General features: G+C 52.6%; 1 protein-coding gene, 14 non-coding genes and 1 pseudogene across 15 annotated transcripts in view; all 16 read right to left on the bottom strand.

Annotated features, from left to right (window-relative positions):
• The window catches only part of LOC126101548 (proteoglycan 4-like), a 77,947-nt gene extending 77,843 nt beyond the window's left edge, over nt 1-104 (bottom strand). Inside the window, exon 1 of the mRNA XM_049912186.1 lies at nt 41-104. Within this exon, the coding sequence (XP_049768143.1) occupies nt 41-104 (64 nt within the window). The remainder of the gene's footprint in view (nt 1-40) is intronic.
• A 3,162-nt stretch (nt 105-3,266) lies between these two features.
• Nucleotides 3,267-3,384, bottom strand: LOC126102139 (5S ribosomal RNA; annotated as a pseudogene).
• Nucleotides 3,385-4,676: 1,292 nt separating this feature from the next.
• Nucleotides 4,677-4,795, bottom strand: LOC126102941 (5S ribosomal RNA). The gene has a single exon (XR_007523193.1). It is a non-coding gene; the product is annotated as a 5S ribosomal RNA (ribosomal RNA).
• Nucleotides 4,796-6,087: 1,292 nt separating this feature from the next.
• Nucleotides 6,088-6,206, bottom strand: LOC126102939 (5S ribosomal RNA). The gene has a single exon (XR_007523192.1). It is a non-coding gene; the product is annotated as a 5S ribosomal RNA (ribosomal RNA).
• Nucleotides 6,207-7,498: 1,292 nt separating this feature from the next.
• Nucleotides 7,499-7,617, bottom strand: LOC126102938 (5S ribosomal RNA). Its single transcript, XR_007523191.1, has one exon. It is a non-coding gene; the product is annotated as a 5S ribosomal RNA (ribosomal RNA).
• A 1,292-nt stretch (nt 7,618-8,909) lies between these two features.
• LOC126102936 (5S ribosomal RNA) lies at nt 8,910-9,028 on the bottom strand. Its single transcript, XR_007523189.1, has one exon. It is a non-coding gene; the product is annotated as a 5S ribosomal RNA (ribosomal RNA).
• A 1,292-nt stretch (nt 9,029-10,320) lies between these two features.
• LOC126102935 (5S ribosomal RNA) lies at nt 10,321-10,439 on the bottom strand. Its single transcript, XR_007523188.1, has one exon. It is a non-coding gene; the product is annotated as a 5S ribosomal RNA (ribosomal RNA).
• Nucleotides 10,440-11,731: 1,292 nt separating this feature from the next.
• Nucleotides 11,732-11,850, bottom strand: LOC126102934 (5S ribosomal RNA). Its single transcript, XR_007523187.1, has one exon. It is a non-coding gene; the product is annotated as a 5S ribosomal RNA (ribosomal RNA).
• A 1,292-nt stretch (nt 11,851-13,142) lies between these two features.
• Nucleotides 13,143-13,261, bottom strand: LOC126102933 (5S ribosomal RNA). Its single transcript, XR_007523186.1, has one exon. It is a non-coding gene; the product is annotated as a 5S ribosomal RNA (ribosomal RNA).
• Nucleotides 13,262-14,553: 1,292 nt separating this feature from the next.
• On the bottom strand, nt 14,554-14,672 carry LOC126102932 (5S ribosomal RNA). The gene has a single exon (XR_007523185.1). It is a non-coding gene; the product is annotated as a 5S ribosomal RNA (ribosomal RNA).
• Nucleotides 14,673-15,964: 1,292 nt separating this feature from the next.
• On the bottom strand, nt 15,965-16,083 carry LOC126102931 (5S ribosomal RNA). The gene has a single exon (XR_007523184.1). It is a non-coding gene; the product is annotated as a 5S ribosomal RNA (ribosomal RNA).
• A 1,292-nt stretch (nt 16,084-17,375) lies between these two features.
• Nucleotides 17,376-17,494, bottom strand: LOC126102930 (5S ribosomal RNA). Its single transcript, XR_007523183.1, has one exon. It is a non-coding gene; the product is annotated as a 5S ribosomal RNA (ribosomal RNA).
• Nucleotides 17,495-18,786: 1,292 nt separating this feature from the next.
• On the bottom strand, nt 18,787-18,905 carry LOC126102928 (5S ribosomal RNA). The gene has a single exon (XR_007523182.1). It is a non-coding gene; the product is annotated as a 5S ribosomal RNA (ribosomal RNA).
• A 1,292-nt stretch (nt 18,906-20,197) lies between these two features.
• Nucleotides 20,198-20,316, bottom strand: LOC126102927 (5S ribosomal RNA). The gene has a single exon (XR_007523181.1). It is a non-coding gene; the product is annotated as a 5S ribosomal RNA (ribosomal RNA).
• Nucleotides 20,317-21,608: 1,292 nt separating this feature from the next.
• LOC126102926 (5S ribosomal RNA) lies at nt 21,609-21,727 on the bottom strand. Its single transcript, XR_007523180.1, has one exon. It is a non-coding gene; the product is annotated as a 5S ribosomal RNA (ribosomal RNA).
• Nucleotides 21,728-23,019: 1,292 nt separating this feature from the next.
• LOC126102924 (5S ribosomal RNA) lies at nt 23,020-23,138 on the bottom strand. Its single transcript, XR_007523178.1, has one exon. It is a non-coding gene; the product is annotated as a 5S ribosomal RNA (ribosomal RNA).
• Between the last annotated feature and the right edge of the window lie 463 nt (nt 23,139-23,601).

Genomic DNA, 23,601 nt, shown 5'->3' with positions numbered 1-23,601 from the left:
TAAAATTCAGCAGGAATGCCGTCGGGACCAGGCGATTTACTTTTAGGGCTTCGTCGGATAGCATCGTACAGGTCGTCAGGTACATAAGCAGCATTTAAATGCATCCTATCCGTACGAGTTAAAACATGAGGTATGACTTGTAAAAAATCCCGCAACGCATTACAATCAACATCCAGCGCACGGAAAAGGGAACTAAAATGAGTAAAAACATCCCGCTCAATGTCGGACTGGACAGTAGTCCGTCTACCGTCGCACTGTTTCCAGGTACCGATGTGCAGACGGGCGCGCCGCCTTCGTTCCCTGTTCAGATGATAAAGCGACAAAGGTTCGCCATCCACAACCCCCGCAGGCTGGCTGCGGACGACGACACCGTCACTAACAGCACGCAAATCAGCGAGAAGCTTACGCTGGAATTCCTTAAAAGCGGGCAGCAAGGCAGGCTGTGACGTCACGCGCAGCGCGAGGTCTTGCAAACACGCCTGATGGAAGCGGGCGGTAGCGCGACGCCAACGAGCCGCCTCGCGGCTAAAATCCATCAAAAACCGCCTGATCACCGGCTTGGCCTCCCCGACCCACCACTCCAGCACACTACAGTCACCTCGCTTAGTCCCGAGCAATTTCTGCCACAGATTGGTAAAACACGTCACAAAATGGTCGTCATTCAATAATGCACAATTAAATTTCCACAAATTCTTTCGTCTGGGAACACAAAATCTAGGCAATAAAAGCTGACAAAGGTAACCGGAATGATCAGAAAACAGCACGGGAAACATTTCCGTGCGGCAAATACGGGCAGAAAGCGGGGCAGAAACGTAAATTCTGTCCAGGCGGCTGTGCCCCGTGGGATAAAAATGCGTAACATCAGGGTTTAAAACACGCCACGTATCAACGAGCTGAAAACTGCGAATCAAGTCGCCGAGCTCGAGACAAATGTTAGGACGAGGCACCTGATCGACAACATCTAAAACGCAATTAAAATCGCCGCCTACAACTAAAGCATCCACATTCCGGTGTAACAGCGCACACAATTCCTGCCCATAAAAAACAGCCCTCGCCGGCTTATCGTTCCCAGACGGAGCATAGACGTTAACAAATACAACGCCCAGTATAGTGCAACTAACGGCACGACCATTAGGTAAAATAGCAACATTTGAAATAGCGAGGTCAGAACGTACTAAAATGGCAGTTCCTGTACTGTGATCCGGTAATACATTGTCAATAACAGTAAAGTCACTAAAATCGTGTAAAAAGACAAGGGCATCACGCGTCACCTCTTGTAAAAACACAACATGGCAGTGGTGATCACGTAAAAAGTCCTTAAAAGCCAGTATCTTACACGGGTGACTCAACTTGTTAAGATTAATGGTGACAACATTCCACTGGCTAAAATCGTAAGTCATAGACTCACACAATTAAAAGACACACACAAAAGTAAAACACACATAAAACACGGGATGTGCAGGTGCGCGACAGAGGAGGGGGCACACAGGACACACACTACGTCTCCCCACCCCCCACAACATCCTGCGCCCACTCCGAAGGCTCGAAGGGGGAGAGGGGCGGCAGGGTAGCAGTAGCCGTCACGCCAGAAGCGACCGACACAGAATCCTTAACGGACATCTCCACGTCGGAAGAAGGCACCGGCACGCGGTCGTGAATAGAAGGACCAGCGCGACGACGGTGTACATCCTCAGCCTTCCGTTTAGTCGACAGAGATGCTGCAGTCACAGCCGAAACTGTGTCTGGCGCTAAAACAGGCACATCTACAGAAGTGGGTTGACTTAACACAGTCCGCAGATGGCGAACAGCTACGTCACGCTGCTGCGCTGCAACACTCAGATCAGCTGACTGTGCGTGTCGAGAGAAGGCACGCTGCTGCTGTTGTTGTTGTTTGCGCGGCGGCTGACGCCCGGAGCCGGCAGCCTGAGGCGGCCGTAGCTCCACATCGAGGTCGCGCCGCGCGGCGCGGCGTTGCGACGCCCAAGAAGAGGCGTGGGGGCGCCCTACTGGGGACGGACTACGGTCACCTCGCGATAAACCCCTGTCGTAGGAAGGGGAGCTACTTGCACTGCGGAAGCGTTGCCTACTGGAACTTCGAGAACGAGCCTCATCCCGCTGCGGTTTTGGTTCCACAAAAACATCGCGCGATTCCGCAACAGGAAGAGGCTCAGAAACGTCAGAGGGTGCAACGACGGGTGCAGGCACAGAAGGAGAGGGCTCCGCCTGCGACACAGTAGGTGCAACAGAGTTCGAATTAGGGCGCGAAACAACATCGGTTACCGACTGCGGCACGGAGTCAGAGACTGTCTCCGACACAACAGCACCCACAACCGGTTGAACAACAACAGGCACGTTTTCCGAAACCGTGGACAAAGATTCCTGGCCGGTAGTCGCAACAGCAGAGACAGTATGATCAGCAGACACATCCATCGCTTCCGCGGCGGCAGCAAGATTAACATCTGCCGCACGCCGCGCGGGCGCGGGGGGGGGGGGGGGGGGGGGGCGGAACCCAAGACCGTTGCGGCGACGGAAGCAAAACTAACTCCTTGCAAATCGGCCTCAAGTGGTAGCTGAACAGGCCGTTTTCGCTTCGGACAATCCTGCCTATAATGTCCAACACCATTACAAAAGGAGCAAGTTTGTGGCTGGCCACTGTACGTGACAAACGCACGGTGACCATTTACCAAAATAAAAGACGGAATATGCTGCCTAACCACCATCTTAACACTGCGCACACCGTTCTCTACTTGAAATATATACGCAGACGACCATTTCTCTTTCACGACAGATAAAACAGTGCCATATGGCCGCAAGTGACGAGAAATGGTGTCATTACGAATTTCAAACGGAAGGTTAAATATCCGTATATGTCGAAGACCGAAACTGGCGTGAGACACAGTGACATTACTAATATTTCCGTTAAGGTGTCTAAATTTGCGAACAGCGTCATTAACAGAAACTACAGCATCACACAGATCGGAAGATTTCAGTTTTAAGAACACAGAATTTAAGAACGTATCGAACTGAATACCGAGTACGTCATTAGTAGACAACAACAAATTCTCAATTAACCAACGATGAATTTCAAAAGCCGAAGGTTTCTCAACGGAACGATCAAATTCGCACTGAACATTGTTCTGTCGCTCTTCGCTATCATCGTAAAGAATATCCATTACTTACAGTTCAGTAGAAAGAAAGCCACGTGGCAAAGTAAGCAGACGACACGCGAGGCGCCGCCGGCCAAGTCGCACAAGGTAAACACTGCTCGCTCGGCACCGAGGTGTTGCCAGGCGGTCACCCATCCAAGTACTAACCGCGCCCGATGTTGCTTAACTTCGGTGATCGGACGAGAACCGGTGTAGTCAACATGGTATGGCCGTTGGCGTCCTTATACTGTAGCCGCACCACGGAGGAAGCATTCGCCTCTTCTCCCAACACACGCAATCGCCGCTTTCCGTGGCACATTTGACGCAAAGCGCGTCTTTCCACCTCGAAGGTGGCGCGGAGTGCGCGCTCGCCTCGGCGTCTCATAGGCGACTGCCGAACGTAGGTGAGACGCACAACACAGCTGCTCGATGCACCGCCTGTCATTCGTTTGGTGCGTGCGGCCTCCGACACCCACTGGCGACGCGCCTTGTTCCTGTTATCCGGCGCAGGGCTTGCGCGCGGCCGGGCGGCGGGGGCACTGCGCGGGGTGTTGCAGTGTCCTGCTGGACCGACGGAAGCTTTCTCACCTGCCTGACACACGCCGCGCTTCCAGATTTATGCGTAATTTGCGCGGTGCATTTGCATTCGCGCCTGTCCCCCCTCCCGTCCCGACTTGTCCCGACTTTGCTCGACTGCCGCTCGCTGCCGCTCGGGTCGCGGCCCATATGACAGCACAAGCACGAGAAACATCTGCGAGACGGGCGCGGGCCTGACCGGCGTGTCCGAGACGCCGTGGGCGGCCGTTCGGAGCTACTAGAGCAGCGCTGTGCCGTGCCATGGAAAGGTGCGAAACCAAGGACAGAAGACACAGAATTTTTGTTTACAAATTTGCACGTGTACACTGCTACAAAACAATAAGCCCGGACGTATTTCGGAACATTTCTGCCGCTTAATACTGTTTTGTTATTTCCAGAGACACTTTGGAAATCTTCCTTGGCACACGCTTCTTCAAACTGAGTTCCCTAATATCGTATCTTTTGTTTATTACAACAGATTTAAGTCATTGTGGAAACATCTTTGTCGCATCGGAAAGGTAGCGTGAAGAGACGGCTGGCAGGGCTGGCGACAAGAAAGCAAAATATGAAGACAGCCAGAGGTCCCAGGCAGTCGCCGATCCGAATACTAACGTTGTTGCTTAACTTGGGTGATGGCACGAGAACGGTTGGTTTTTTTTTATTTATTTATTTATTTAGTTACTTTTCGGAATTTAGCACTGCTGCGTAACAGTAGGCTCTGGCGCATTTCAAGAACACATCTGTCGATTGGTAGTGTTTTGTCATTTTCAACGAGTTCCTAGCACTCTTCCTTCGCGCATTCTTACTCAAACCGAGTTCATTACCGTAATTTCGTATCTTACGTTTAATACAGTACTTTAAAATGCTTGTGGAAGCATCTTTGTCGACACCTGAAAGTTATTATGAAAAGAGGCCTGGCAGGTGTAGCGACGTAAAAATGAAAAAATGAGAAAGAGCCAACAGCACGCGGTGTTCCCAGGCGGTCACCCATCCAAGTACTAACCGCGCCCGATGTTGCTTAACTTCGGTGATCGGACGAGAACCGGTGTAGTCAACATGGTATGGCCGTTGGCGTCCTTATGCTGTAGCCGCACCACGGAGGAAGCATTCGCCTCTTCTCCCAACACACGCAATCGCCGCTTTCCGTGGCACATTTGACGCAAAGCGCGTCTTTCCACCTCGAAGGTGGCGCGGAGTGCGCGCTCGCCTCGGCGTCTCATAGGCGACTGCCGAACGTAGGTGAGACGCACAACACAGCTGCTCGATGCACCGCCTGTCATTCGTTTGGTGCGTGCGGCCTCCGACACCCACTGGCGACGCGCCTTGTTCCTGTTATCCGGCGCAGGGCTTGCGCGCGGCCGGGCGGCGGGGGCACTGCGCGGGGTGTTGCAGTGTCCTGCTGGACCGACGGAAGCTTTCTCACCTGCCTGACACACGCCGCGCTTCCAGATTTATGCGTAATTTGCGCGGTGCATTTGCATTCGCGCCTGTCCCCCCTCCCGTCCCGACTTGTCCCGACTTTGCTCGACTGCCGCTCGCTGCCGCTCGGGTCGCGGCCCATATGACAGCACAAGCACGAGAAACATCTGCGAGACGGGCGCGGGCCTGACCGGCGTGTCCGAGACGCCGTGGGCGGCCGTTCGGAGCTACTAGAGCAGCGCTGTGCCGTGCCATGGAAAGGTGCGAAACCAAGGACAGAAGACACAGAATTTTTGTTTACAAATTTGCACGTGTACACTGCTACAAAACAATAAGCCCGGACGTATTTCGGAACATTTCTGCCGCTTAATACTGTTTTGTTATTTCCAGAGACACTTTGGAAATCTTCCTTGGCACACGCTTCTTCAAACTGAGTTCCCTAATATCGTATCTTTTGTTTATTACAACAGATTTAAGTCATTGTGGAAACATCTTTGTCGCATCGGAAAGGTAGCGTGAAGAGACGGCTGGCAGGGCTGGCGACAAGAAAGCAAAATATGAAGACAGCCAGAGGTCCCAGGCAGTCGCCGATCCGAATACTAACGTTGTTGCTTAACTTGGGTGATGGCACGAGAACGGTTGGTTTTTTTTTATTTATTTATTTATTTAGTTACTTTTCGGAATTTAGCACTGCTGCGTAACAGTAGGCTCTGGCGCATTTCAAGAACACATCTGTCGATTGGTAGTGTTTTGTCATTTTCAACGAGTTCCTAGCACTCTTCCTTCGCGCATTCTTACTCAAACCGAGTTCATTACCGTAATTTCGTATCTTACGTTTAATACAGTACTTTAAAATGCTTGTGGAAGCATCTTTGTCGACACCTGAAAGTTATTATGAAAAGAGGCCTGGCAGGTGTAGCGACGTAAAAATGAAAAAATGAGAAAGAGCCAACAGCACGCGGTGTTCCCAGGCGGTCACCCATCCAAGTACTAACCGCGCCCGATGTTGCTTAACTTCGGTGATCGGACGAGAACCGGTGTAGTCAACATGGTATGGCCGTTGGCGTCCTTATGCTGTAGCCGCACCACGGAGGAAGCATTCGCCTCTTCTCCCAACACACGCAATCGCCGCTTTCCGTGGCACATTTGACGCAAAGCGCGTCTTTCCACCTCGAAGGTGGCGCGGAGTGCGCGCTCGCCTCGGCGTCTCATAGGCGACTGCCGAACGTAGGTGAGACGCACAACACAGCTGCTCGATGCACCGCCTGTCATTCGTTTGGTGCGTGCGGCCTCCGACACCCACTGGCGACGCGCCTTGTTCCTGTTATCCGGCGCAGGGCTTGCGCGCGGCCGGGCGGCGGGGGCACTGCGCGGGGTGTTGCAGTGTCCTGCTGGACCGACGGAAGCTTTCTCACCTGCCTGACACACGCCGCGCTTCCAGATTTATGCGTAATTTGCGCGGTGCATTTGCATTCGCGCCTGTCCCCCCTCCCGTCCCGACTTGTCCCGACTTTGCTCGACTGCCGCTCGCTGCCGCTCGGGTCGCGGCCCATATGACAGCACAAGCACGAGAAACATCTGCGAGACGGGCGCGGGCCTGACCGGCGTGTCCGAGACGCCGTGGGCGGCCGTTCGGAGCTACTAGAGCAGCGCTGTGCCGTGCCATGGAAAGGTGCGAAACCAAGGACAGAAGACACAGAATTTTTGTTTACAAATTTGCACGTGTACACTGCTACAAAACAATAAGCCCGGACGTATTTCGGAACATTTCTGCCGCTTAATACTGTTTTGTTATTTCCAGAGACACTTTGGAAATCTTCCTTGGCACACGCTTCTTCAAACTGAGTTCCCTAATATCGTATCTTTTGTTTATTACAACAGATTTAAGTCATTGTGGAAACATCTTTGTCGCATCGGAAAGGTAGCGTGAAGAGACGGCTGGCAGGGCTGGCGACAAGAAAGCAAAATATGAAGACAGCCAGAGGTCCCAGGCAGTCGCCGATCCGAATACTAACGTTGTTGCTTAACTTGGGTGATGGCACGAGAACGGTTGGTTTTTTTTTATTTATTTATTTATTTAGTTACTTTTCGGAATTTAGCACTGCTGCGTAACAGTAGGCTCTGGCGCATTTCAAGAACACATCTGTCGATTGGTAGTGTTTTGTCATTTTCAACGAGTTCCTAGCACTCTTCCTTCGCGCATTCTTACTCAAACCGAGTTCATTACCGTAATTTCGTATCTTACGTTTAATACAGTACTTTAAAATGCTTGTGGAAGCATCTTTGTCGACACCTGAAAGTTATTATGAAAAGAGGCCTGGCAGGTGTAGCGACGTAAAAATGAAAAAATGAGAAAGAGCCAACAGCACGCGGTGTTCCCAGGCGGTCACCCATCCAAGTACTAACCGCGCCCGATGTTGCTTAACTTCGGTGATCGGACGAGAACCGGTGTAGTCAACATGGTATGGCCGTTGGCGTCCTTATACTGTAGCCGCACCACGGAGGAAGCATTCGCCTCTTCTCCCAACACACGCAATCGCCGCTTTCCGTGGCACATTTGACGCAAAGCGCGTCTTTCCACCTCGAAGGTGGCGCGGAGTGCGCGCTCGCCTCGGCGTCTCATAGGCGACTGCCGAACGTAGGTGAGACGCACAACACAGCTGCTCGATGCACCGCCTGTCATTCGTTTGGTGCGTGCGGCCTCCGACACCCACTGGCGACGCGCCTTGTTCCTGTTATCCGGCGCGGGGCTTGCGCGCGGCCGGGCGGCGGGGGCACTGCGCGGGGTGTTGCAGTGTCCTGCTGGACCGACGGAAGCTTTCTCACCTGCCTGACACACGCCGCGCTTCCAGATTTATGCGTAATTTGCGCGGTGCATTTGCATTCGCGCCTGTCCCCCCTCCCGTCCCGACTTGTCCCGACTTTGCTCGACTGCCGCTCGCTGCCGCTCGGGTCGCGGCCCATATGACAGCACAAGCACGAGAAACATCTGCGAGACGGGCGCGGGCCTGACCGGCGTGTCCGAGACGCCGTGGGCGGCCGTTCGGAGCTACTAGAGCAGCGCTGTGCCGTGCCATGGAAAGGTGCGAAACCAAGGACAGAAGACACAGAATTTTTGTTTACAAATTTGCACGTGTACACTGCTACAAAACAATAAGCCCGGACGTATTTCGGAACATTTCTGCCGCTTAATACTGTTTTGTTATTTCCAGAGACACTTTGGAAATCTTCCTTGGCACACGCTTCTTCAAACTGAGTTCCCTAATATCGTATCTTTTGTTTATTACAACAGATTTAAGTCATTGTGGAAACATCTTTGTCGCATCGGAAAGGTAGCGTGAAGAGACGGCTGGCAGGGCTGGCGACAAGAAAGCAAAATATGAAGACAGCCAGAGGTCCCAGGCAGTCGCCGATCCGAATACTAACGTTGTTGCTTAACTTGGGTGATGGCACGAGAACGGTTGGTTTTTTTTTATTTATTTATTTATTTAGTTACTTTTCGGAATTTAGCACTGCTGCGTAACAGTAGGCTCTGGCGCATTTCAAGAACACATCTGTCGATTGGTAGTGTTTTGTCATTTTCAACGAGTTCCTAGCACTCTTCCTTCGCGCATTCTTACTCAAACCGAGTTCATTACCGTAATTTCGTATCTTACGTTTAATACAGTACTTTAAAATGCTTGTGGAAGCATCTTTGTCGACACCTGAAAGTTATTATGAAAAGAGGCCTGGCAGGTGTAGCGACGTAAAAATGAAAAAATGAGAAAGAGCCAACAGCACGCGGTGTTCCCAGGCGGTCACCCATCCAAGTACTAACCGCGCCCGATGTTGCTTAACTTCGGTGATCGGACGAGAACCGGTGTAGTCAACATGGTATGGCCGTTGGCGTCCTTATACTGTAGCCGCACCACGGAGGAAGCATTCGCCTCTTCTCCCAACACACGCAATCGCCGCTTTCCGTGGCACATTTGACGCAAAGCGCGTCTTTCCACCTCGAAGGTGGCGCGGAGTGCGCGCTCGCCTCGGCGTCTCATAGGCGACTGCCGAACGTAGGTGAGACGCACAACACAGCTGCTCGATGCACCGCCTGTCATTCGTTTGGTGCGTGCGGCCTCCGACACCCACTGGCGACGCGCCTTGTTCCTGTTATCCGGCGCAGGGCTTGCGCGCGGCCGGGCGGCGGGGGCACTGCGCGGGGTGTTGCAGTGTCCTGCTGGACCGACGGAAGCTTTCTCACCTGCCTGACACACGCCGCGCTTCCAGATTTATGCGTAATTTGCGCGGTGCATTTGCATTCGCGCCTGTCCCCCCTCCCGTCCCGACTTGTCCCGACTTTGCTCGACTGCCGCTCGCTGCCGCTCGGGTCGCGGCCCATATGACAGCACAAGCACGAGAAACATCTGCGAGACGGGCGCGGGCCTGACCGGCGTGTCCGAGACGCCGTGGGCGGCCGTTCGGAGCTACTAGAGCAGCGCTGTGCCGTGCCATGGAAAGGTGCGAAACCAAGGACAGAAGACACAGAATTTTTGTTTACAAATTTGCACGTGTACACTGCTACAAAACAATAAGCCCGGACGTATTTCGGAACATTTCTGCCGCTTAATACTGTTTTGTTATTTCCAGAGACACTTTGGAAATCTTCCTTGGCACACGCTTCTTCAAACTGAGTTCCCTAATATCGTATCTTTTGTTTATTACAACAGATTTAAGTCATTGTGGAAACATCTTTGTCGCATCGGAAAGGTAGCGTGAAGAGACGGCTGGCAGGGCTGGCGACAAGAAAGCAAAATATGAAGACAGCCAGAGGTCCCAGGCAGTCGCCGATCCGAATACTAACGTTGTTGCTTAACTTGGGTGATGGCACGAGAACGGTTGGTTTTTTTTTATTTATTTATTTATTTAGTTACTTTTCGGAATTTAGCACTGCTGCGTAACAGTAGGCTCTGGCGCATTTCAAGAACACATCTGTCGATTGGTAGTGTTTTGTCATTTTCAACGAGTTCCTAGCACTCTTCCTTCGCGCATTCTTACTCAAACCGAGTTCATTACCGTAATTTCGTATCTTACGTTTAATACAGTACTTTAAAATGCTTGTGGAAGCATCTTTGTCGACACCTGAAAGTTATTATGAAAAGAGGCCTGGCAGGTGTAGCGACGTAAAAATGAAAAAATGAGAAAGAGCCAACAGCACGCGGTGTTCCCAGGCGGTCACCCATCCAAGTACTAACCGCGCCCGATGTTGCTTAACTTCGGTGATCGGACGAGAACCGGTGTAGTCAACATGGTATGGCCGTTGGCGTCCTTATGCTGTAGCCGCACCACGGAGGAAGCATTCGCCTCTTCTCCCAACACACGCAATCGCCGCTTTCCGTGGCACATTTGACGCAAAGCGCGTCTTTCCACCTCGAAGGTGGCGCGGAGTGCGCGCTCGCCTCGGCGTCTCATAGGCGACTGCCGAACGTAGGTGAGACGCACAACACAGCTGCTCGATGCACCGCCTGTCATTCGTTTGGTGCGTGCGGCCTCCGACACCCACTGGCGACGCGCCTTGTTCCTGTTATCCGGCGCAGGGCTTGCGCGCGGCCGGGCGGCGGGGGCACTGCGCGGGGTGTTGCAGTGTCCTGCTGGACCGACGGAAGCTTTCTCACCTGCCTGACACACGCCGCGCTTCCAGATTTATGCGTAATTTGCGCGGTGCATTTGCATTCGCGCCTGTCCCCCCTCCCGTCCCGACTTGTCCCGACTTTGCTCGACTGCCGCTCGCTGCCGCTCGGGTCGCGGCCCATATGACAGCACAAGCACGAGAAACATCTGCGAGACGGGCGCGGGCCTGACCGGCGTGTCCGAGACGCCGTGGGCGGCCGTTCGGAGCTACTAGAGCAGCGCTGTGCCGTGCCATGGAAAGGTGCGAAACCAAGGACAGAAGACACAGAATTTTTGTTTACAAATTTGCACGTGTACACTGCTACAAAACAATAAGCCCGGACGTATTTCGGAACATTTCTGCCGCTTAATACTGTTTTGTTATTTCCAGAGACACTTTGGAAATCTTCCTTGGCACACGCTTCTTCAAACTGAGTTCCCTAATATCGTATCTTTTGTTTATTACAACAGATTTAAGTCATTGTGGAAACATCTTTGTCGCATCGGAAAGGTAGCGTGAAGAGACGGCTGGCAGGGCTGGCGACAAGAAAGCAAAATATGAAGACAGCCAGAGGTCCCAGGCAGTCGCCGATCCGAATACTAACGTTGTTGCTTAACTTGGGTGATGGCACGAGAACGGTTGGTTTTTTTTTATTTATTTATTTATTTAGTTACTTTTCGGAATTTAGCACTGCTGCGTAACAGTAGGCTCTGGCGCATTTCAAGAACACATCTGTCGATTGGTAGTGTTTTGTCATTTTCAACGAGTTCCTAGCACTCTTCCTTCGCGCATTCTTACTCAAACCGAGTTCATTACCGTAATTTCGTATCTTACGTTTAATACAGTACTTTAAAATGCTTGTGGAAGCATCTTTGTCGACACCTGAAAGTTATTATGAAAAGAGGCCTGGCAGGTGTAGCGACGTAAAAATGAAAAAATGAGAAAGAGCCAACAGCACGCGGTGTTCCCAGGCGGTCACCCATCCAAGTACTAACCGCGCCCGATGTTGCTTAACTTCGGTGATCGGACGAGAACCGGTGTAGTCAACATGGTATGGCCGTTGGCGTCCTTATACTGTAGCCGCACCACGGAGGAAGCATTCGCCTCTTCTCCCAACACACGCAATCGCCGCTTTCCGTGGCACATTTGACGCAAAGCGCGTCTTTCCACCTCGAAGGTGGCGCGGAGTGCGCGCTCGCCTCGGCGTCTCATAGGCGACTGCCGAACGTAGGTGAGACGCACAACACAGCTGCTCGATGCACCGCCTGTCATTCGTTTGGTGCGTGCGGCCTCCGACACCCACTGGCGACGCGCCTTGTTCCTGTTATCCGGCGCGGGGCTTGCGCGCGGCCGGGCGGCGGGGGCACTGCGCGGGGTGTTGCAGTGTCCTGCTGGACCGACGGAAGCTTTCTCACCTGCCTGACACACGCCGCGCTTCCAGATTTATGCGTAATTTGCGCGGTGCATTTGCATTCGCGCCTGTCCCCCCTCCCGTCCCGACTTGTCCCGACTTTGCTCGACTGCCGCTCGCTGCCGCTCGGGTCGCGGCCCATATGACAGCACAAGCACGAGAAACATCTGCGAGACGGGCGCGGGCCTGACCGGCGTGTCCGAGACGCCGTGGGCGGCCGTTCGGAGCTACTAGAGCAGCGCTGTGCCGTGCCATGGAAAGGTGCGAAACCAAGGACAGAAGACACAGAATTTTTGTTTACAAATTTGCACGTGTACACTGCTACAAAACAATAAGCCCGGACGTATTTCGGAACATTTCTGCCGCTTAATACTGTTTTGTTATTTCCAGAGACACTTTGGAAATCTTCCTTGGCACACGCTTCTTCAAACTGAGTTCCCTAATATCGTATCTTTTGTTTATTACAACAGATTTAAGTCATTGTGGAAACATCTTTGTCGCATCGGAAAGGTAGCGTGAAGAGACGGCTGGCAGGGCTGGCGACAAGAAAGCAAAATATGAAGACAGCCAGAGGTCCCAGGCAGTCGCCGATCCGAATACTAACGTTGTTGCTTAACTTGGGTGATGGCACGAGAACGGTTGGTTTTTTTTTATTTATTTATTTATTTAGTTACTTTTCGGAATTTAGCACTGCTGCGTAACAGTAGGCTCTGGCGCATTTCAAGAACACATCTGTCGATTGGTAGTGTTTTGTCATTTTCAACGAGTTCCTAGCACTCTTCCTTCGCGCATTCTTACTCAAACCGAGTTCATTACCGTAATTTCGTATCTTACGTTTAATACAGTACTTTAAAATGCTTGTGGAAGCATCTTTGTCGACACCTGAAAGTTATTATGAAAAGAGGCCTGGCAGGTGTAGCGACGTAAAAATGAAAAAATGAGAAAGAGCCAACAGCACGCGGTGTTCCCAGGCGGTCACCCATCCAAGTACTAACCGCGCCCGATGTTGCTTAACTTCGGTGATCGGACGAGAACCGGTGTAGTCAACATGGTATGGCCGTTGGCGTCCTTATACTGTAGCCGCACCACGGAGGAAGCATTCGCCTCTTCTCCCAACACACGCAATCGCCGCTTTCCGTGGCACATTTGACGCAAAGCGCGTCTTTCCACCTCGAAGGTGGCGCGGAGTGCGCGCTCGCCTCGGCGTCTCATAGGCGACTGCCGAACGTAGGTGAGACGCACAACACAGCTGCTCGATGCACCGCCTGTCATTCGTTTGGTGCGTGCGGCCTCCGACACCCACTGGCGACGCGCCTTGTTCCTGTTATCCGGCGCGGGGCTTGCGCGCGGCCGGGCGGCGGGGGCACTGCGCGGGGTGTTGCAGTGTCCTGCTGGACCGACGGAAGCTTTCTCACCTGCCTGACACACGCCGCGCTTCCAGATTTATGCGTAATTTGCGCGGTGCATTTGCATTCGCGCCTGTCCCCCCTCCCGTCCCGACTTGTCCCGACTTTGCTCGACTGCCGCTCGCTGCCGCTCGGGTCGCGGCCCATATGACAGCACAAGCACGAGAAACATCTGCGAGACGGGCGCGGGCCTGACCGGCGTGTCCGAGACGCCGTGGGCGGCCGTTCGGAGCTACTAGAGCAGCGCTGTGCCGTGCCATGGAAAGGTGCGAAACCAAGGACAGAAGACACAGAATTTTTGTTTACAAATTTGCACGTGTACACTGCTACAAAACAATAAGCCCGGACGTATTTCGGAACATTTCTGCCGCTTAATACTGTTTTGTTATTTCCAGAGACACTTTGGAAATCTTCCTTGGCACACGCTTCTTCAAACTGAGTTCCCTAATATCGTATCTTTTGTTTATTACAACAGATTTAAGTCATTGTGGAAACATCTTTGTCGCATCGGAAAGGTAGCGTGAAGAGACGGCTGGCAGGGCTGGCGACAAGAAAGCAAAATATGAAGACAGCCAGAGGTCCCAGGCAGTCGCCGATCCGAATACTAACGTTGTTGCTTAACTTGGGTGATGGCACGAGAACGGTTGGTTTTTTTTTATTTATTTATTTATTTAGTTACTTTTCGGAATTTAGCACTGCTGCGTAACAGTAGGCTCTGGCGCATTTCAAGAACACATCTGTCGATTGGTAGTGTTTTGTCATTTTCAACGAGTTCCTAGCACTCTTCCTTCGCGCATTCTTACTCAAACCGAGTTCATTACCGTAATTTCGTATCTTACGTTTAATACAGTACTTTAAAATGCTTGTGGAAGCATCTTTGTCGACACCTGAAAGTTATTATGAAAAGAGGCCTGGCAGGTGTAGCGACGTAAAAATGAAAAAATGAGAAAGAGCCAACAGCACGCGGTGTTCCCAGGCGGTCACCCATCCAAGTACTAACCGCGCCCGATGTTGCTTAACTTCGGTGATCGGACGAGAACCGGTGTAGTCAACATGGTATGGCCGTTGGCGTCCTTATACTGTAGCCGCACCACGGAGGAAGCATTCGCCTCTTCTCCCAACACACGCAATCGCCGCTTTCCGTGGCACATTTGACGCAAAGCGCGTCTTTCCACCTCGAAGGTGGCGCGGAGTGCGCGCTCGCCTCGGCGTCTCATAGGCGACTGCCGAACGTAGGTGAGACGCACAACACAGCTGCTCGATGCACCGCCTGTCATTCGTTTGGTGCGTGCGGCCTCCGACACCCACTGGCGACGCGCCTTGTTCCTGTTATCCGGCGCAGGGCTTGCGCGCGGCCGGGCGGCGGGGGCACTGCGCGGGGTGTTGCAGTGTCCTGCTGGACCGACGGAAGCTTTCTCACCTGCCTGACACACGCCGCGCTTCCAGATTTATGCGTAATTTGCGCGGTGCATTTGCATTCGCGCCTGTCCCCCCTCCCGTCCCGACTTGTCCCGACTTTGCTCGACTGCCGCTCGCTGCCGCTCGGGTCGCGGCCCATATGACAGCACAAGCACGAGAAACATCTGCGAGACGGGCGCGGGCCTGACCGGCGTGTCCGAGACGCCGTGGGCGGCCGTTCGGAGCTACTAGAGCAGCGCTGTGCCGTGCCATGGAAAGGTGCGAAACCAAGGACAGAAGACACAGAATTTTTGTTTACAAATTTGCACGTGTACACTGCTACAAAACAATAAGCCCGGACGTATTTCGGAACATTTCTGCCGCTTAATACTGTTTTGTTATTTCCAGAGACACTTTGGAAATCTTCCTTGGCACACGCTTCTTCAAACTGAGTTCCCTAATATCGTATCTTTTGTTTATTACAACAGATTTAAGTCATTGTGGAAACATCTTTGTCGCATCGGAAAGGTAGCGTGAAGAGACGGCTGGCAGGGCTGGCGACAAGAAAGCAAAATATGAAGACAGCCAGAGGTCCCAGGCAGTCGCCGATCCGAATACTAACGTTGTTGCTTAACTTGGGTGATGGCACGAGAACGGTTGGTTTTTTTTTATTTATTTATTTATTTAGTTACTTTTCGGAATTTAGCACTGCTGCGTAACAGTAGGCTCTGGCGCATTTCAAGAACACATCTGTCGATTGGTAGTGTTTTGTCATTTTCAACGAGTTCCTAGCACTCTTCCTTCGCGCATTCTTACTCAAACCGAGTTCATTACCGTAATTTCGTATCTTACGTTTAATACAGTACTTTAAAATGCTTGTGGAAGCATCTTTGTCGACACCTGAAAGTTATTATGAAAAGAGGCCTGGCAGGTGTAGCGACGTAAAAATGAAAAAATGAGAAAGAGCCAACAGCACGCGGTGTTCCCAGGCGGTCACCCATCCAAGTACTAACCGCGCCCGATGTTGCTTAACTTCGGTGATCGGACGAGAACCGGTGTAGTCAACATGGTATGGCCGTTGGCGTCCTTATACTGTAGCCGCACCACGGAGGAAGCATTCGCCTCTTCTCCCAACACACGCAATCGCCGCTTTCCGTGGCACATTTGACGCAAAGCGCGTCTTTCCACCTCGAAGGTGGCGCGGAGTGCGCGCTCGCCTCGGCGTCTCATAGGCGACTGCCGAACGTAGGTGAGACGCACAACACAGCTGCTCGATGCACCGCCTGTCATTCGTTTGGTGCGTGCGGCCTCCGACACCCACTGGCGACGCGCCTTGTTCCTGTTATCCGGCGCGGGGCTTGCGCGCGGCCGGGCGGCGGGGGCACTGCGCGGGGTGTTGCAGTGTCCTGCTGGACCGACGGAAGCTTTCTCACCTGCCTGACACACGCCGCGCTTCCAGATTTATGCGTAATTTGCGCGGTGCATTTGCATTCGCGCCTGTCCCCCCTCCCGTCCCGACTTGTCCCGACTTTGCTCGACTGCCGCTCGCTGCCGCTCGGGTCGCGGCCCATATGACAGCACAAGCACGAGAAACATCTGCGAGACGGGCGCGGGCCTGACCGGCGTGTCCGAGACGCCGTGGGCGGCCGTTCGGAGCTACTAGAGCAGCGCTGTGCCGTGCCATGGAAAGGTGCGAAACCAAGGACAGAAGACACAGAATTTTTGTTTACAAATTTGCACGTGTACACTGCTACAAAACAATAAGCCCGGACGTATTTCGGAACATTTCTGCCGCTTAATACTGTTTTGTTATTTCCAGAGACACTTTGGAAATCTTCCTTGGCACACGCTTCTTCAAACTGAGTTCCCTAATATCGTATCTTTTGTTTATTACAACAGATTTAAGTCATTGTGGAAACATCTTTGTCGCATCGGAAAGGTAGCGTGAAGAGACGGCTGGCAGGGCTGGCGACAAGAAAGCAAAATATGAAGACAGCCAGAGGTCCCAGGCAGTCGCCGATCCGAATACTAACGTTGTTGCTTAACTTGGGTGATGGCACGAGAACGGTTGGTTTTTTTTTATTTATTTATTTATTTAGTTACTTTTCGGAATTTAGCACTGCTGCGTAACAGTAGGCTCTGGCGCATTTCAAGAACACATCTGTCGATTGGTAGTGTTTTGTCATTTTCAACGAGTTCCTAGCACTCTTCCTTCGCGCATTCTTACTCAAACCGAGTTCATTACCGTAATTTCGTATCTTACGTTTAATACAGTACTTTAAAATGCTTGTGGAAGCATCTTTGTCGACACCTGAAAGTTATTATGAAAAGAGGCCTGGCAGGTGTAGCGACGTAAAAATGAAAAAATGAGAAAGAGCCAACAGCACGCGGTGTTCCCAGGCGGTCACCCATCCAAGTACTAACCGCGCCCGATGTTGCTTAACTTCGGTGATCGGACGAGAACCGGTGTAGTCAACATGGTATGGCCGTTGGCGTCCTTATACTGTAGCCGCACCACGGAGGAAGCATTCGCCTCTTCTCCCAACACACGCAATCGCCGCTTTCCGTGGCACATTTGACGCAAAGCGCGTCTTTCCACCTCGAAGGTGGCGCGGAGTGCGCGCTCGCCTCGGCGTCTCATAGGCGACTGCCGAACGTAGGTGAGACGCACAACACAGCTGCTCGATGCACCGCCTGTCATTCGTTTGGTGCGTGCGGCCTCCGACACCCACTGGCGACGCGCCTTGTTCCTGTTATCCGGCGCAGGGCTTGCGCGCGGCCGGGCGGCGGGGGCACTGCGCGGGGTGTTGCAGTGTCCTGCTGGACCGACGGAAGCTTTCTCACCTGCCTGACACACGCCGCGCTTCCAGATTTATGCGTAATTTGCGCGGTGCATTTGCATTCGCGCCTGTCCCCCCTCCCGTCCCGACTTGTCCCGACTTTGCTCGACTGCCGCTCGCTGCCGCTCGGGTCGCGGCCCATATGACAGCACAAGCACGAGAAACATCTGCGAGACGGGCGCGGGCCTGACCGGCGTGTCCGAGACGCCGTGGGCGGCCGTTCGGAGCTACTAGAGCAGCGCTGTGCCGTGCCATGGAAAGGTGCGAAACCAAGGACAGAAGACACAGAATTTTTGTTTACAAATTTGCACGTGTACACTGCTACAAAACAATAAGCCCGGACGTATTTCGGAACATTTCTGCCGCTTAATACTGTTTTGTTATTTCCAGAGACACTTTGGAAATCTTCCTTGGCACACGCTTCTTCAAACTGAGTTCCCTAATATCGTATCTTTTGTTTATTACAACAGATTTAAGTCATTGTGGAAACATCTTTGTCGCATCGGAAAGGTAGCGTGAAGAGACGGCTGGCAGGGCTGGCGACAAGAAAGCAAAATATGAAGACAGCCAGAGGTCCCAGGCAGTCGCCGATCCGAATACTAACGTTGTTGCTTAACTTGGGTGATGGCACGAGAACGGTTGGTTTTTTTTTATTTATTTATTTATTTAGTTACTTTTCGGAATTTAGCACTGCTGCGTAACAGTAGGCTCTGGCGCATTTCAAGAACACATCTGTCGATTGGTAGTGTTTTGTCATTTTCAACGAGTTCCTAGCACTCTTCCTTCGCGCATTCTTACTCAAACCGAGTTCATTACCGTAATTTCGTATCTTACGTTTAATACAGTACTTTAAAATGCTTGTGGAAGCATCTTTGTCGACACCTGAAAGTTATTATGAAAAGAGGCCTGGCAGGTGTAGCGACGTAAAAATGAAAAAATGAGAAAGAGCCAACAGCACGCGGTGTTCCCAGGCGGTCACCCATCCAAGTACTAACCGCGCCCGATGTTGCTTAACTTCGGTGATCGGACGAGAACCGGTGTAGTCAACATGGTATGGCCGTTGGCGTCCTTATACTGTAGCCGCACCACGGAGGAAGCATTCGCCTCTTCTCCCAACACACGCAATCGCCGCTTTCCGTGGCACATTTGACGCAAAGCGCGTCTTTCCACCTCGAAGGTGGCGCGGAGTGCGCGCTCGCCTCGGCGTCTCATAGGCGACTGCCGAACGTAGGTGAGACGCACAACACAGCTGCTCGATGCACCGCCTGTCATTCGTTTGGTGCGTGCGGCCTCCGACACCCACTGGCGACGCGCCTTGTTCCTGTTATCCGGCGCGGGGCTTGCGCGCGGCCGGGCGGCGGGGGCACTGCGCGGGGTGTTGCAGTGTCCTGCTGGACCGACGGAAGCTTTCTCACCTGCCTGACACACGCCGCGCTTCCAGATTTATGCGTAATTTGCGCGGTGCATTTGCATTCGCGCCTGTCCCCCCTCCCGTCCCGACTTGTCCCGACTTTGCTCGACTGCCGCTCGCTGCCGCTCGGGTCGCGGCCCATATGACAGCACAAGCACGAGAAACATCTGCGAGACGGGCGCGGGCCTGACCGGCGTGTCCGAGACGCCGTGGGCGGCCGTTCGGAGCTACTAGAGCAGCGCTGTGCCGTGCCATGGAAAGGTGCGAAACCAAGGACAGAAGACACAGAATTTTTGTTTACAAATTTGCACGTGTACACTGCTACAAAACAATAAGCCCGGACGTATTTCGGAACATTTCTGCCGCTTAATACTGTTTTGTTATTTCCAGAGACACTTTGGAAATCTTCCTTGGCACACGCTTCTTCAAACTGAGTTCCCTAATATCGTATCTTTTGTTTATTACAACAGATTTAAGTCATTGTGGAAACATCTTTGTCGCATCGGAAAGGTAGCGTGAAGAGACGGCTGGCAGGGCTGGCGACAAGAAAGCAAAATATGAAGACAGCCAGAGGTCCCAGGCAGTCGCCGATCCGAATACTAACGTTGTTGCTTAACTTGGGTGATGGCACGAGAACGGTTGGTTTTTTTTTATTTATTTATTTATTTAGTTACTTTTCGGAATTTAGCACTGCTGCGTAACAGTAGGCTCTGGCGCATTTCAAGAACACATCTGTCGATTGGTAGTGTTTTGTCATTTTCAACGAGTTCCTAGCACTCTTCCTTCGCGCATTCTTACTCAAACCGAGTTCATTACCGTAATTTCGTATCTTACGTTTAATACAGTACTTTAAAATGCTTGTGGAAGCATCTTTGTCGACACCTGAAAGTTATTATGAAAAGAGGCCTGGCAGGTGTAGCGACGTAAAAATGAAAAAATGAGAAAGAGCCAACAGCACGCGGTGTTCCCAGGCGGTCACCCATCCAAGTACTAACCGCGCCCGATGTTGCTTAACTTCGGTGATCGGACGAGAACCGGTGTAGTCAACATGGTATGGCCGTTGGCGTCCTTATACTGTAGCCGCACCACGGAGGAAGCATTCGCCTCTTCTCCCAACACACGCAATCGCCGCTTTCCGTGGCACATTTGACGCAAAGCGCGTCTTTCCACCTCGAAGGTGGCGCGGAGTGCGCGCTCGCCTCGGCGTCTCATAGGCGACTGCCGAACGTAGGTGAGACGCACAACACAGCTGCTCGATGCACCGCCTGTCATTCGTTTGGTGCGTGCGGCCTCCGACACCCACTGGCGACGCGCCTTGTTCCTGTTATCCGGCGCAGGGCTTGCGCGCGGCCGGGCGGCGGGGGCACTGCGCGGGGTGTTGCAGTGTCCTGCTGGACCGACGGAAGCTTTCTCACCTGCCTGACACACGCCGCGCTTCCAGATTTATGCGTAATTTGCGCGGTGCATTTGCATTCGCGCCTGTCCCCCCTCCCGTCCCGACTTGTCCCGACTTTGCTCGACTGCCGCTCGCTGCCGCTCGGGTCGCGGCCCATATGACAGCACAAGCACGAGAAACATCTGCGAGACGGGCGCGGGCCTGACCGGCGTGTCCGAGACGCCGTGGGCGGCCGTTCGGAGCTACTAGAGCAGCGCTGTGCCGTGCCATGGAAAGGTGCGAAACCAAGGACAGAAGACACAGAATTTTTGTTTACAAATTTGCACGTGTACACTGCTACAAAACAATAAGCCCGGACGTATTTCGGAACATTTCTGCCGCTTAATACTGTTTTGTTATTTCCAGAGACACTTTGGAAATCTTCCTTGGCACACGCTTCTTCAAACTGAGTTCCCTAATATCGTATCTTTTGTTTATTACAACAGATTTAAGTCATTGTGGAAACATCTTTGTCGCATCGGAAAGGTAGCGTGAAGAGACGGCTGGCAGGGCTGGCGACAAGAAAGCAAAATATGAAGACAGCCAGAGGTCCCAGGCAGTCGCCGATCCGAATACTAACGTTGTTGCTTAACTTGGGTGATGGCACGAGAACGGTTGGTTTTTTTTTATTTATTTATTTATTTAGTTACTTTTCGGAATTTAGCACTGCTGCGTAACAGTAGGCTCTGGCGCATTTCAAGAACACATCTGTCGATTGGTAGTGTTTTGTCATTTTCAACGAGTTCCTAGCACTCTTCCTTCGCGCATTCTTACTCAAACCGAGTTCATTACCGTAATTTCGTATCTTACGTTTAATACAGTACTTTAAAATGCTTGTGGAAGCATCTTTGTCGACACCTGAAAGTTATTATGAAAAGAGGCCTGGCAGGTGTAGCGACGTAAAAATGAAAAAATGAGAAAGAGCCAACAGCACGCGGTGTTCCCAGGCGGTCACCCATCCAAGTACTAACCGCGCCCGATGTTGCTTAACTTCGGTGATCGGACGAGAACCGGTGTAGTCAACATGGTATGGCCGTTGGCGTCCTTATACTGTAGCCGCACCACGGAGGAAGCATTCGCCTCTTCTCCCAACACACGCAATCGCCGCTTTCCGTGGCACATTTGACGCAAAGCGCGTCTTTCCACCTCGAAGGTGGCGCGGAGTGCGCGCTCGCCTCGGCGTCTCATAGGCGACTGCCGAACGTAGGTGAGACGCACAACACAGCTGCTCGATGCACCGCCTGTCATTCGTTTGGTGCGTGCGGCCTCCGACACCCACTGGCGACGCGCCTTGTTCCTGTTATCCGGCGCAGGGCTTGCGCGCGGCCGGGCGGCGGGGGCACTGCGCGGGGTGTTGCAGTGTCCTGCTGGACCGACGGAAGCTTTCTCACCTGCCTGACACACGCCGCGCTTCCAGATTTATGCGTAATTTGCGCGGTGCATTTGCATTCGCGCCTGTCCCCCCTCCCGTCCCGACTTGTCCCGACTTTGCTCGACTGCCGCTCGCTGCCGCTCGGGTCGCGGCCCATATGACAGCACAAGCACGAGAAACATCTGCGAGACGGGCGCGGGCCTGACCGGCGTGTCCGAGACGCCGTGGGCGGCCGTTCGGAGCTACTAGAGCAGCGCTGTGCCGTGCCATGGAAAGGTGCGAAACCAAGGACAGAAGACACAGAATTTTTGTTTACAAATTTGCACGTGTACACTGCTACAAAACAATAAGCCCGGACGTATTTCGGAACATTTCTGCCGCTTAATACTGTTTTGTTATTTCCAGAGACACTTTGGAAATCTTCCTTGGCACACGCTTCTTCAAACTGAGTTCCCTAATATCGTATCTTTTGTTTATTACAACAGATTTAAGTCATTGTGGAAACATCTTTGTCGCATCGGAAAGGTAGCGTGAAGAGACGGCTGGCAGGGCTGGCGACAAGAAAGCAAAATATGAAGACAGCCAGAGGTCCCAGGCAGTCGCCGATCCGAATACTAACGTTGTTGCTTAACTTGGGTGATGGCACGAGAACGGTTGGTTTTTTTTTATTTATTTATTTATTTAGTTACTTTTCGGAATTTAGCACTGCTGCGTAACAGTAGGCTCTGGCGCATTTCAAGAACACATCTGTCGATTGGTAGTGTTTTGTCATTTTCAACGAGTTCCTAGCACTCTTCCTTCGCGCATTCTTACTCAAACCGAGTTCATTACCGTAATTTCGTATCTTACGTTTAATACAGTACTTTAAAATGCTTGTGGAAGCATCTTTGTCGACACCTGAAAGTTATTATGAAAAGAGGCCTGGCAGGTGTAGCGACGTAAAAATGAAAAAATGAGAAAGAGCCAACAGCACGCGGTGTTCCCAGGCGGTCACCCATCCAAGTACTAACCGCGCCCGATGTTGCTTAACTTCGGTGATCGGACGAGAACCGGTGTAGTCAACATGGTATGGCCGTTGGCGTCCTTATACTGTAGCCGCACCACGGAGGAAGCATTCGCCTCTTCTCCCAACACACGCAATCGCCGCTTTCCGTGGCACATTTGACGCAAAGCGCGTCTTTCCACCTCGAAGGTGGCGCGGAGTGCGCGCTCGCCTCGGCGTCTCATAGGCGACTGCCGAACGTAGGTGAGACGCACAACACAGCTGCTCGATGCACCGCCTGTCATTCGTTTGGTGCGTGCGGCCTCCGACACCCACTGGCGACGCGCCTTGTTCCTGTTATCCGGCGCAGGGCTTGCGCGCGGCCGGGCGGCGGGGGCACTGCGCGGGGTGTTGCAGTGTCCTGCTGGACCGACGGAAGCTTTCTCACCTGCCTGACACACGCCGCGCTTCCAGATTTATGCGTAATTTGCGCGGTGCATTTGCATTCGCGCCTGTCCCCCCTCCCGTCCCGACTTGTCCCGACTTTGCTCGACTGCCGCT

Source organism: Schistocerca cancellata, chromosome 9 (genome assembly GCF_023864275.1).
Source record: "Schistocerca cancellata isolate TAMUIC-IGC-003103 chromosome 9, iqSchCanc2.1, whole genome shotgun sequence".
Classification (NCBI taxonomy): domain Eukaryota; kingdom Metazoa; phylum Arthropoda; class Insecta; order Orthoptera; family Acrididae; genus Schistocerca; species Schistocerca cancellata.
Note: the sequence above shows the minus strand (reverse complement) of the source record. Positions and strands in the feature narration are given on the sequence as shown.